Below are 13,731 nucleotides of genomic sequence, written 5' to 3'. Positions count from 1 at the left end.
TTCATTTAAATAAATAATAATAAAAAACCCCATACATATTAAAATAACAAGGAACAGAAGAAACAAACAATTGGTTAAAACACCAAAGTAGGATAATTTGATAGAAGGCTTTCAGTTCATATACTGTTTTTTAATACTATAGAGCAGGTATGTGAACAAAATTTGCCAAGGTCCATTTATGAAAAAGTTACCCTTTAATGATTAACCATTCGCGATAGTTCATAACTATAATAAGACACATCAGTCTGAAGTGGTGATATTTTTTGTTTTGCTCTGGTGCTTTTGATTAGGGCCACAGATTCTGAACTGACAAGATATCTTTTGTTTTGAACTTAAACCAGAGAATAAGCTCACCCTTCTCTGTCCACTTATCTTTGAAAATTATTTTTTTATAGTTGACTTTTTTGGGACCAAGCCATGTTGTCACTTTAATAATCAAACCAAGGAGTGTAAATGAAATAAAAATCTAAGTCTGCAGGAAAAAAAAAACTTTGCTCTGAGCTGTCTTCAGATAAAAATGAGTTGTTGAACAGCCATTTTTTTCATACACTGCTATAGTATTTTTCAAAAATTCAGAAAAAAAAGACAAAAATTTATCAAAATGACAGTGTAACACTTTTGGTTGTTGTTATAAGGCTCACAGTGACTAGTCTCTTATCTTTGGAACATATATTTGGTATTTTATAACTTCTGATGGTATAAATAGTAATGAATAATAAACCCAGGAAAGAGTATAATAATGTAATTTTTATGCCTCCACCACTATGCATCTCTTTGAAAGGAAAAATACAAAAATAATGCTGTCATTAGAAGCATGAAGAATTGCTTGAAATATAAGCTGGGGCTGATTTATTTCTAGCCCAGTCTGAAGGTTCACACCGTCTACACAGAGTGAAGCACCCATTATAGTGTTTATTTTATTGGGGCTTATCCATTTAGTGGGGTTCATTTATTTAAGCCTGCTTCATTGAGACATCCAGACACAAGGTGGATTACTTTCATTTTATAATTTTCAAAATGCCTTTGGAGGAACTAGAAGTACAAATACTAAGCATACATTGTCAATTCAAAGTAGAAATTACACAAAAGGATGACAGAATTGGGTTTGAATAAAAAGGTTTGAACAAAAGAGCTGGCTACTGGCCAGCACAGTTTTTTTGTTTTCCATACTTACTATTAGGAAAAGACAGCAATCATGAATGGTCTTGTCTATCTGTCTTTCTGTGATTGTGTTTGCATAATAGTTTATGTCTACAATATGACCTGATGTTATATGACACCATGTCTAATGGTTTCATAATAGTAATGCTGAGTTATTGATATGTAGTAGAATTTTATGGTCCCATTCAATATCATGACCAGCCATCACTGATAATCACTAAATCATGTAAAAAAGGTAGGAGTTAATTCTACGTGATTGTATAAAGTACACTATACCAGAATACATACTAAAACAGGGTTTTATTTTATCGTGACTTTCAGGTGCTTTCTCATAGCCTGTGCACTGTGATGAAGATTCCTCATGATCCAGTGGCTCTGGAGGAGCACTTCAGGGATGATGATGAGGGACCAGTCTCCAATCAGGGATACATGCCCTACCTGAACCGATTCATCCTGGACAAGGTGAGCTTCTTGTGCTCAATATTGGCAGTTTTCTTGCTGAAAGTGAAACAATGCAATCTATGGAAGACCTCAAGAGAGGCACTGAAGGTTAATGTGAGTGAGGCTTGACATTCCACTGTTGATGTCATTTTGATTGGCTGTAGGTATATGAACTGGAACACAACACTTGAATGCTAAAGACTTCTTCACTGGACACTTAGTTGTGTTGTAGCATCTTCTAGTCTTTCCTTATGCACCAGATGGTAGTAATGAAAAAAATAGGTTTGATTAAATTTTAAACATGACTTTCTATGTTGGCATAGTCATTGTGAATGGCTTTTTGAAGCAGTACTGGTTGTTTCTTCTATCGTTGTGAAAGAGGAAGCAGATTAAGGAAGAGTTATATTTCATAACACATGTCTTATTGTGGGATCCAAGAAAATGAGTTTTAAATGAACATTAGTCACTGCACATGTCTTAAAAATTAGGCACTGCACATGTCTCCAGGCTTAATATCCGGTCAGTAATCTTAAAGCATATTATTTAGTAAACACAATGGATTATTTGGTAACTACAGTGGAACTAATTGGAAATAAATGTTTGGTGCTGATGAGTTCTGGCAGTCTAAGAGGTTAATGTGCTATAATTAGGTGCCTCATTATTCATATTAAGCCTGTGCTCAGTATATGAAATCACAGGATATTTCTTTAGTGAGTAAATGTGTGGTAGTGTTTTACCCACCCCCAACTTGTCTCACTTCTTTTGAGATCCGCCTTTCCCATTTCCTTGACCACCAGCTTGATTTACAGCCAAGTCTCCTCACTCAAATCTGTAGTTTGATTGTACCAAATGACTCACCTCTTTCTTTCTTTCTTTTTTTCCTTTCTTTCTTTCTTCCTTTCTTTCTTTCTTTCTCAGATATGTCACCCTTGTATTCTCTCTCTCTCTCTCTCTCTCTCTCTCTCTCTCTCTCTCTCTCTCTCTCTCTCTCTATATATATATATATATATATTACTGAATCAGCTTCTTGTCAACTCTACACTCTGCCACATTGGAACTGCATAGGTTACACATTCTATTATTTTAAGACAATGTTGCAATGGACCTTTTGTGTAGAACTAGATGTTAGTCAGAAAACTCATCTCTGGACTGTTTTGTAGGTTTTTGTGATTCAATAAAATGCCTGCTTTCACACTGTGCAAGTAGTGTTTTATAATTTAAATATTTGTCATAAAAAGCATGGTCTCCAAAATTGGATGGTATGTTTAAGACTTTGGATAGAAAGCTGTGTTTTGCTGTGGCAGCTAGTGAAATGCTTCCTCTCTCTCTCTCTCTCTCTCTCTGTCTGTCTCTCTGTATCTGTCTGCACCTTCCTCTTTTATTATATTTTGTGTAGCAAAAAGCATTTAACAATTATGTATAATTTCTGTCACTATCACTCAAGCACTCACTCAAGCACTAACAGTTTTTCATTTGAAACTGCTTGTGTGTCTAAATAATCTTCACTACATTTCATGCCTCCTGTGGTCTCTTCCCACTAATATAACATGCATGGACTGTATATGAACTGCTTCTGACCTACACACTATTGACTAAGCACAGATGACTTCAAGTTTCAGCACATGGGTTCTGTCAGTGCATGTGGTGGATTTCCTGGTCTACAAAAAACAGTGTTTTTTTTTTTTTCTACTGTATTTTTCTTTTTTGTAGGTCAGAGTACTTTTTCCACCACATTTGTTTCAGAGCCTGGAATGCATTGTTAATGAAAAACCATGATGTCAGAGGTTGAACAAAAGAGCAGGGCTGCTATACAAATGCAAGACCAAAATAGAGAAGCTATCTTAAAAACCATTGGTGCTGGGTACCATGATGGTGTTGTGGTGAACAATTTGACCCCGTTTATACAATCACATAAAAGTGATCACCTTGATATTACTTTTTTCAATATGGCTGTATGTAGTTTATTCTATATAGTCTATGCAGTTGTGCTTAATTATCACTTATCCAATGGAAGTATGAATTATAATAAATATCTAGTTCATTGTTAATAAAAGGGGTATTTTGTGAAGGATTTTGTCATGTGGCACAAACATGAAAACCCTTTTCCAGAATTGTTAGATTGTGGATGGAATTGTGGAATTTTTTCTTATGACTGCTTCTGGTGATAAGGGCTGTTTACAAATCTCACTGCCTCTCAGCTCTGTAGAATGCAAATGCCCAGTTTTCTCTGCAGCTCAGCAGCAGTTGTGACCGTTTAGGCCTCCACAAGGCTCCTATTGTGTAGTCCCACAGTGCACAAAACTAAATGGGAGGTGTGTGTGACGTAAACTAGTGCACACTTTTGCAAAAAAAAAAAGAGCTGCTCTTTCAAAACAAACTGTCTTACAAATCCAGCTGTATGTTGGTGGATTATGGTGAGACAGCATTTGTGCATGCATGTTTATTTGACAGCTAAGGTTGTTTTGAGCACTATAACAGCTATATATAGCAATAGACTGATTCAGAAATAATGACTGCACATTTCCGTGTTTTTGCATAGATAGCGTTCTGTACTAATGGAGACTACTTCCTGTAAACCCCAAGGACACCTTTGTGGCACACTAAGATCATAATATGCCCTGCAAAGCACTCCAGCACCATTTACTACCTTCAGTTTTTGCTCTGTGCATGGTGCCTTGTAAAAGGTAATTTGCAAGTTGTAATAAGTTTCCCAACTCATGGAAAAAAAGTGGGGAAAAAACATGGATGCCTCCACAAAAGTGTCTTTTGAGTGCTCTGTCAGAAGACAGATATAAAGTTAATAAAAAGCTACTTTAACTACACTTTTACAGTTACAGGCCTGGGTGGCTATTAGTTCTGTTTTACTATAGTGAACTTTAAACATTCTTGCAACATTTTCGACTGAAAGTGCAGTACAGCAACAACAGCTGACAATAACGTGTAGTTTAGCAGCAAACTAGCTAGCAGACAATAGTAAGGTAGCTTTAGCAACAAGCTATCTGGCTAACGTTTGTAATAACTCTGATAATTAACTGATCTAAAGCCAGTATTTCTATAAACTAATTTAAAAGTAGAGAAGGGGCACTTTACACTGAGCAGCCATGGTAATATGACGTTACTTGGTAAACAGGGAAGGATCTGGTAATTGAGAAGACTACTCCACGTTGACAAGTTGAAATTGCAAATTGAGGGGACCATGTTTTTTTTTTGGTGTTTTGTTTTTAACTGATTGTAGTTGGGTAATTACATGTGGAACTGTTGCCTAGAATGTAACATAACAGTAGTGAACAAGTGGTTTTAGAAGTAGGAGTAGATTAGAATTTTCAAGTTCCCATAGGAGAGAATATTTTCAATTTTAATTCAAGTTTATTACGCCAATCATGTAAGAAATGTTGTGTTAAAAATAAAACAGGGGTGGCATGGTCATGCAGCAGTGTGCCTGTATGTGTGTGAACTCTACAACAGACTGTGTCCTGTCCAGAGTGTTTTCCTGCCTTGTGTCTAGTGTTCCTGGGATATCCTCCAAGAATGAATAAAACAATTTAATGATGATTGCATTATTGGCATCCTGCTCATTCAGTTGTTCTGTTGTTCTCATTCAATTGTTCTTACAGACAAGTAACCAGAGCTATATAACTGCAGTGTAGTGGAAATAGGGATTAGGCCCTTCATGTGACATTTAAAGTGACATTCGTTTATTCATTCATATTCAGTACACGCTTTTTCCTGGTCAGGGTTGTGGTTTATCTGGATCTTATCCAGGGAACACTAGATGGAAGAAAGGAACACACTCTGGATGGGATGCCAATCCATCTAAGGCCACCATGCGCATGAGGAAACATTTACATACCCATTTACACACTCATTCACACCTTGGGGCTATTTAGAATAGCCTGTTCACTGGCCAACATTTTTTTATGAGTTGGGAAGAAACCAGAGAAGCCAGAGGAAACCTACACAGACATGGGAGAACATGCAAAACTCCACACAAACAGTAACCTGAGCTCAGGATCAAACCAGGAACCCTGGAGCTGTGAGGCAGCAATGCTACCCACTGTACCACTCCCTAACGGCCAGCTAACACTACAGCCAAACATTATTGACACCTTCATTGAAGTGCTTAAATGAATTAAATATATTCAATTAATAAAATGCAATACATGACGTTTTGTGCTTAAACATTTTGAGAAACTAAAAAAATGTATTTCATTGTAATTCATTGTCTATGTTTAATTCATGTCTCTCGCTTCAGGTACAGGACAACTTTGATCGAGTGGACTTTAACAGGATGTGCTGGACGCTGTGTGCTCGGAAAAACCTCAACAGAAATCGCTTGCTCATCTCTGATGATGATGCATTTAAAATCTGGTGTATATTTAACTTCCTCTCAGAGGACCGGTACCCCTTGGTCATAGTTACAGAGGAGGTAAGACATGCACCACTGTGGGAATGCGTGAAACTGTAATTGTTGAAGAAGAAAAAGTAGTTTACCTTCTAACAATACGTACAGCCAGCATTTTTGGAAATGTTGTTGATATGTAAGAGATAACAAAATGTATTGGAATTGTCCTGACATTAAAAATGGATGGACATGGGGAAAGTGAAGAACACCATGTCATGAAGTGGATTTCCTCCACAAAGTCCATTATTTTGTTGTATTGTAAATGTTTTTTTTAGTCTTAACTAAATAAGATGAAAATAGTATGATCATTATTTTATGTAGCTAACTTTCTAGTCCCCTAGACATTACCATAACATTATATGGTCTTTTTTCTATAGCACAAACTTTGCTGCCTCTTATTCCTCTCAAGACAAATTATCACTGATGTTAATATTAATTCACTGTCGTTAATACATTAAATTAATTCCTCTTAATCGTCTTTTAACGACATGATATTAAAGGCACTAGTGAATAGTGATAGGCCATGATATCTATTATAATAAAGAAGTACCAGTAACAAAAAAGGAACTATGCAGCTTCCTGTAATACCCACCAGGATGTGCATTCTGACCGAGTTATCCTATGTTGCCATTGTTATTTGGATTATGTGCAATGCATTGTCATAGACTTGTGACTGTATTATTTTTTAATCATTTTTGCATATTTGTTTATTTTCTCTGAAACCTTGCTGCATTCATATAATTAGGTTGACAAACATTATAAAACAATTTTGCTTATCTTGTATTAAATAGAGAGCATCACTTAATATTTTTTACTATTTAACATTCATGGGCTGCTTTTCATGAGTAACCTTCATCCTTTGTTCCACAGATTGAGTATTTCCTGCGTAAGTTGACAGAGGCAATGGGAGGTAGCTGGATTGAGGAGAAGTTTGAGGACTACAAGATGCAGCTGAACTTCAAACAGCAGTGCCTGAATGTGTGGGAGCTGATCGAGCTGGTCGGCATGGGCCACTTCAGCAAAGGGATGGACCGCCAAACGCTCTCCATGGGCATCAGTGAAGTCTTCCAGGAACTCATTCTGGATATGTTGAAACAGGTCTCAGCCCCACATATATGGTTCATGTACATTATAAGTCTATGATATCTGGTATGGTGCATCTAAGGTAGTCTTGGTGGAGTTGATTTGTTTATTTTACTTGAGCTACTGTGTTTTAAGCTAGTTTATGTCAATCCAGTGTTACTGGCTGATCAGCCTACTGTATAGGTTTGTTCTCCTTTATGAGCATGTGCTGAACATGTAGTTCCTGCATAACTCTGCATGGTGTGCAGTGACAGCTGTGTGAGTATGTTTTGGAAAATGCAGGTGGTATCAATAGAACTCTCTGATTCCAGTGGTGTTTTCTCTTTTGGATTTAAATTGGTATGCACAGAAGAGGGGGAAGAGACCATTGCCAAGGCCAGATGCACCACCACAAACAGAGACTAGATACAGAATTGCAAAGTAACACAAAATTGCCCATGCTCTTTATAGTTGACTGCCACTTTCAAAGAGGAACCCACTGGTGGTTAGGTTAAATCTGCTCTATTTTTAGGGTTATATGATGAAAAAAGGCCACAAACGGAAAAATTGGACTGAGCGGTGGTTTCTTCTCCGCCCCAATTCAATCTCATACTATGTGAGTGAAGATCTGGCAGAGAAAAAAGGAGACATACTGCTGGATGGAGACTGCTGTGTTGAGGCAAGAGATATATTTCTAAACTAATCTTGTGTCTTGCATTATGGTAGCCTAGAAACTGGGGAATGTCCTTATTTACGTAGCACTATGTAGATGGTTTGGTAATGCGAACATAGATTACATATTATTTACAATGAGCAAATATTAATTAAGATAGATGATTACTAATATTTGGTTACTGCCCTTAAGCCTAAATATAACAATTTTAGCTTATCATTAACTTAAATCTAACCTTAACACAAACTGATAAAACCAGTATAAGCCTCATGTCATTCCAAGTTTATCCAAACACTTATTATTTTAGCAAAGTTTAATACAAAATAGTGGATGGGTGGTGAAGCTGTTGCAGTATGTTGATATATTCCTGTATGTTATGTGATCAATTTCCTTCCGTTTCCGGCATGATGTGATACTGATGAATCACTTTCCTGCCATTTCTGCAGTCATTACCAGATAAGGAGGGGAAGAAATGCCTTTTCTTTGTCAAGTGCTCAGACAAAAGTTATGAGATCAGTGCCTCTGATAAAAAGAAGAAACAGGAATGGATCCAAGGTGAGAAAATGCATCAAGTTACTCTAAGGATGCATGTAGAAACCACCACTAATATAGCTGCTTGTAAACTTTGCTTCATTAATTTTATATAAATAATATTACAATATATCAGTAATATTATATAACGTACATATTCTCTTTTCTGATTTTTCTCTTTGACTCTCAGCCATTCAGACGTGTATCTCTCTGCTGAAGATAGGCCGCCCGGCTCCACATCATGAAGCTCGACAAAAGCGGCGAGAGCTACGGCAGAAGCAACAAGCTGAGCAGGAACAGCTGGAGCTTAGGATGAAAGAACTGCAGACAGCCAACGAGAACAAGCAGAGAGAGCTCGAGGCCATGAGAAAGGTCTGTAAGGTTCTCTTATTATAAATCCTATTAAGTACGCAAGAAAACTATCACCCCTTTCCACACCTGCCTTCAAGACGCACACATTTCTAAACACAATGTACATCTCTCTTGAGAGAGTGAAACAACACACTGAGCCTAATCTGATTTAAGCTTATGAATAGCTAAATACGGAATACACTTACACTGAAGGGGTTCTAAAGAATTGTTGAGGGATTCAAGGTTTTAGTTAAATTAGTAAATAACAAATGGAAGTGAATGTGAGTGCATTTACATATACAACATAATCTAATTGGATTTTTAGATAAATTAGATAAATCCAGTAGTGAGGTGGCAGCGCTGGTATTTTTTAATCAAGTAGCTTGTAAGTAGTTAAACTGTATTATTATGCTTCTGTGACTGAGTGGGGGAAACATTATGTTTTCAGGTTGTCTGTCCATGTACCCGTCCGCCTGAGATTATCGTTAGCACAATATCTCAAAAACAATTGGTTGAATGTTTGTAGGATTTATATGGAATTATCAGTGTAAGCAGCAGGTGAACTGATTATATTTTGGAATTGATCCAAACAGGGTGAAGGTCACAGCAAAGTCAAGTGTCTGAAATACTTTTTCCTCAATAGTTTCCTTCCTGATTGAAGTGTATTTTAAGGGTATTTCTGGCATGCAAATTAGTAACAAGAGGGCCTAGACTTGTGTCAGAAGCATCCCTATCAACTCAGTTAGTTGTACGAGTTCTACTTGTTGAACAAGTAGTGGTGTACTGTTGATTCATGTCTTTTATTAACATATACAATGCATATTTTATACCAGGATTGTATGTATTTCTTTTTTTTTTCTTTTTTTTTTTTTTTGAAGTACTTGATGTACTGACTTTACTTGAAAATAAAAGATTTAAGTTAAGTTATACATGCACTGAATAATACTATTATTAGGCTTACTTCCAAGTGTGTTTATTTGACCCCCTGAAATGTTGTAATGTCTTTTATCTCTATCACTATTTGCATATTTATTAGATTTTAGTGTGTATGTAAATGTACTAGTAAACCACTGAGAGTTTTTGTGGAAATATACATTACTGCCTGGTGAATATGGTTAAAAAAGTGGTTGTTCCTGTTTTGGATACTGGTTGTTTTCTCTTAAATAGAAAACTTTCATTCATTATGCAATACATGTACCACCCTTAGGTACTTTAGTATATTCATCCCGTCAGATTTGAATATGAATCTAACTGCTTTTTTCACTCCTTCATTTATTCTTACTTGAATAAACTTGCTAAACATTTATAGAAAACATTTACACACAAGCTTAAGCATTAAGAAGACTTGGTGAGTTATTTTACAAGAGATTGGGCATGTGAAGGGGATAATGGTGGGTACAGAGGCAGAAAATGGTTAACTCTACTTAACCAGTGTTTCTGGTAGATCTTGTTGTTTTGACTGTATTGTCCAGTGAAACTGAAGAGCTAGTACATTAAGTAAGCGGTTAAGTTATGAGTGGATTTTAGGTTAGCAAAATGTGCAAGTAGGTCATAGATTATTATTTGGACAATGATGGTAAATTCTCTTGGTATCACTGGCAAGTGAATTAAAATTTTCTCATGGATTTGCTCATTGAAGAATACTTAACCACAAGAGCTGTAAAAAAATGACAGAACAGTGTTTGATCCATCTGAACCATGTTTGCTTGTATACAGCAAGCAACACTTGCATTACACAACATTTAAGAATTCTGGTACACTACTACTGTGCAGACAGTGTGACTTACTCTGACAACAAGTTTCCCTTGTCTGGCCCTGACTGAGCCTGGGCTATAGTGCGAATGGAGAACAATTTGCTATTGATATCTACTGCCTGCCCCACTTGCCCCTTACAGAGGTCTGAACAATAAGTGTACCAGGAGAGAGCTATCCAGGCGCGATGCATGCCTGTGGAGCTCAGTCTGAGACACAGTACCTGCCTTGTGTCTCAGCTGTCCCACCTGAGATATCTCACACTACCCTGAGATACTGCAAATGGCACTGGCAGGACGAGTCTCACCCTGACACGTGCTCGTGAATAATGGGAGGTGAGAAAGTAGTGACAGCTGCATTAAGTTGCCTTGATGGTGCTACTGAGCATAGCTTTGATTCTTCCAGTTCCAAAAGTAACACTAAATTAAAGAAGTAAATGTGGTTATAATGACTTTATGATTGCACAATATCTTTAACTGTTAAGTGTTATGGATAGAGAATGTTTCCTGCCTATGTACTGTAGCAGAACAAGCAGTAGTGGAGTTGCTTGCAGCTTTGCAGATGTTTATTTTTTTTTACCCCTGGAAAAAAAAGTAGTCAGTTTAACAGGAAAATCTCTGAGGAAATAAGCTATCCTGTGCTTGGTTGCGTGTGTCTGGTTTAGTGTGAAGACCTACTGTGTTGGCATTTACTGCTGGCCAAGCTGTCTTTTGCATGCTGGTTTATTACTGTTGTTGTTTTCCCCTGCCCACTTTTAATGCCCATCACTGTTGTGCTTATGCACTGTAAAGCCTCTGGTATACTTCATTTTTTTTACGCGTATGCTAGCGTATGTGTAAAGTCATACGCATAACCTTTCAAAGTATACTCCATTTGACATGTACACGTACGCAGGCGGTCAACGCATGTGCATTACGACAACTTGCACTACCCCTCCTGGCCTACAAGAGTCACTATAGAGCAGTAAAGCAGGTCTTTTGTGTGAAGGACGACAACGAAGAAGAATCACAACAATATGAAGAACAATGTTTGGGCAATCTATCGCCACGATTAGCACCCAAACAAATCCATATACTCTTTAAGGCTAGAATTATACAAATGCTGGTCCTTTCTAAATTGCACTCATTTCCATCTCTTCCATTCATTCCATTTTTTCTTCATCTACCTTGAGAATCAGTGGCCCTGGGTCACTGATGCCACCTTGTGGAAAAACTAAAAGAATGCAAAAGAATTAAATGCGCATGTGCGACATGGAGAAAAATCGGGTGGAGCGCATACAGTACGCACGTACTCTGCTGCTTATGAAATTTGTGTCAAGTGTACTGTACACCGTTCTTAGCGTAAGTGAAGCATACTTTCTGCTTAATGGTCTAATGATCATGTCTTAGGGTCAAACTGCTTGGTTGCCTTACTTAATTGCCAGTTCTTGTAAGGTGGCAGAGTGACAACTTACTTGACACATACAGTGCATCCGGAAAGTATCCACAGCGCTTCACTTTTCCCACATTTTGTTATGTTACAGCCTTATTCCAAAATAGATAAAATTCATTATTTTCCTCAAAATTCTACAAACAATACCCCATATTAACATTTATTAAAAATAAAAAACAAAAAAAGCACATTTACATAAGTATTCACAGCCTTTGCCATGACACTCAAAATTGAGCTCAGGTGCATCCTGTTTCCACTGATCATCCTTGAGATGTTTCTACAACTTGATTGGAGTCCACCTGTGGTAAATTCAGGTGATTGGACATGATTTGGAAAGGCACACACCTGTCTATATAAGGTGCCAAAGTTAACAATGCATGTCAGAGTACAAACCAAGCCATGAAGTCCAAGGAATTGTCTGGAGACCTCCGAAACAGGATTGTATCGTGAGCACAGTGGCCTCCATCATCCGTAAATGGAAGAAGTCTGGAACCAGCAGGACTCTTCCTAGAGCTGGCCGCCCGGCCAAACTGAATGATCGGGGGTGAAGGGCCTTAGTCAGGGAGGTGACCAAAAACCCGATGGTCACTCTGACAGAGCTCCAGCGTGCCTCTGTGAAGAGAGGAGAACCTTCCAGAAGAACAACCATCTCTGCAGGACTCCATTAATCAGGTCTGAATGGTAGAGTGGCCAGATGGAAGCCAGTCCTCAGTAAAAGGCACATGACAGCCTGCCTGGAGTTTGCGAAAAGGCACCTGGAGGACTCTCAGACCAAAGATTGAACAAAGATTGAACGCTTTGGCCTGAATGGCAAGTGTCATGTTTGGAGGAAACCAGGCACCAGTCATCACCTGGCCAATACCATCCCTACAGTGGCAGCATCATGCTGTGGGGATGTTTTTCAGCGGCAGGAACTGGGAGACTAGTCAGAATCGAGGAAAAGGTGAATGCAGCAATGTACAAGACATCCTTGATGAAAACCTGCTCCAGAGCTCTCTGGACCTCAGACTGGGGCGAAGGTTCATCTTCCAACAGGACAACGACCCTAAGCACACAGCCAAGATAAGAAAGGAGTGGCTACAGGACAACTCTGTGAATGTCCTTGAGTGGCCCAGCCAGAGCCCAGACTTGAACCCGATTGAACATCTCTGGAGAGATCTGAAAATGGCTGTGCGCCGATGCTCCCCATCCAACCTGATGGAGCTTGAGAGGTCCTGCAAAGAAGAATGGGAGAAACTGCCCAAAAATAGGTGTGCCAAGCTTGTAGCTTAATTCTCAAAAAGACTTGAGGCTGTAATTGGTGCCAGAGGTGCTTCAACAAAGTATTGAGCAATACTGTAAATACTTATGTAAATGTGCTTTTTTGTTTTTTATTTTTAATAAATTTGCAAAGATTTCAAACAAACTTCTTTCATGTTGTCATTATGCGGTATTGTTTGTATTTGTAGAATTTTGAGGGAAATAATGAATTTAATCCATTTTGGAATAAGGCTGTAACATAACAAAATGTGGGACAAGTGAAGCACTGTGAATACTTTCCGGGTGCACTGTACAGTGATGTTCGAAAGTTTGTGAACCCATTAGAAGTTTGTATATTTCTGCATTACTTTGAACTACAACATCATAAAATTTCCATACAAGTCCTAAAAGTAGACAAAGAAAACCCAATTAAACAAATGAGACAAAAATATTATACTTCGTAATTTATTTTTTGAGGAAAATGATCCAATATTACATATCTGTGAGTGGACCATTGGAACCTTTGTTTTCAGTATCTGGTTTGACCCCATCATGCAGCAATAACTGCAACTACATGTTTCCGATAACTGTTGATCAGTCCTGCACATTGACTTGGACGAATTTTAACCCATTCCTCAGTACAGAACAACTTCAACTCTGGGATGTTTGTGGGTTTCCTCACATGAAC

General features: G+C 37.9%; 1 protein-coding gene across 2 annotated transcripts in view; it reads left to right on the top strand.

Annotated features, from left to right (window-relative positions):
• swap70b (switching B cell complex subunit SWAP70b) overlaps positions 1–13,731 on the top strand; it is a 28,619-nt gene that overhangs the window by 2,517 nt on the left and 12,371 nt on the right. For both annotated transcript variants that reach the window (XM_053622963.1, XM_053622964.1), the window contains exons 2-7: positions 1,483–1,623; positions 5,855–6,028; positions 6,875–7,102; positions 7,599–7,745; positions 8,186–8,294; positions 8,461–8,642. In XM_053622963.1, coding sequence (XP_053478938.1) covers positions 1,483–1,623; positions 5,855–6,028; positions 6,875–7,102; positions 7,599–7,745; positions 8,186–8,294; positions 8,461–8,642 — 981 coding nt within the window. The remainder of the gene's footprint in view (positions 1–1,482; positions 1,624–5,854; positions 6,029–6,874; positions 7,103–7,598; positions 7,746–8,185; positions 8,295–8,460; positions 8,643–13,731) is intronic.

This window comes from Ictalurus furcatus, chromosome 4 (assembly GCF_023375685.1).
Source record: "Ictalurus furcatus strain D&B chromosome 4, Billie_1.0, whole genome shotgun sequence".
Taxonomy (NCBI): Eukaryota; Metazoa; Chordata; class Actinopteri; order Siluriformes; family Ictaluridae; genus Ictalurus; species Ictalurus furcatus.
Note: the sequence above shows the minus strand (reverse complement) of the source record. Positions and strands in the feature narration are given on the sequence as shown.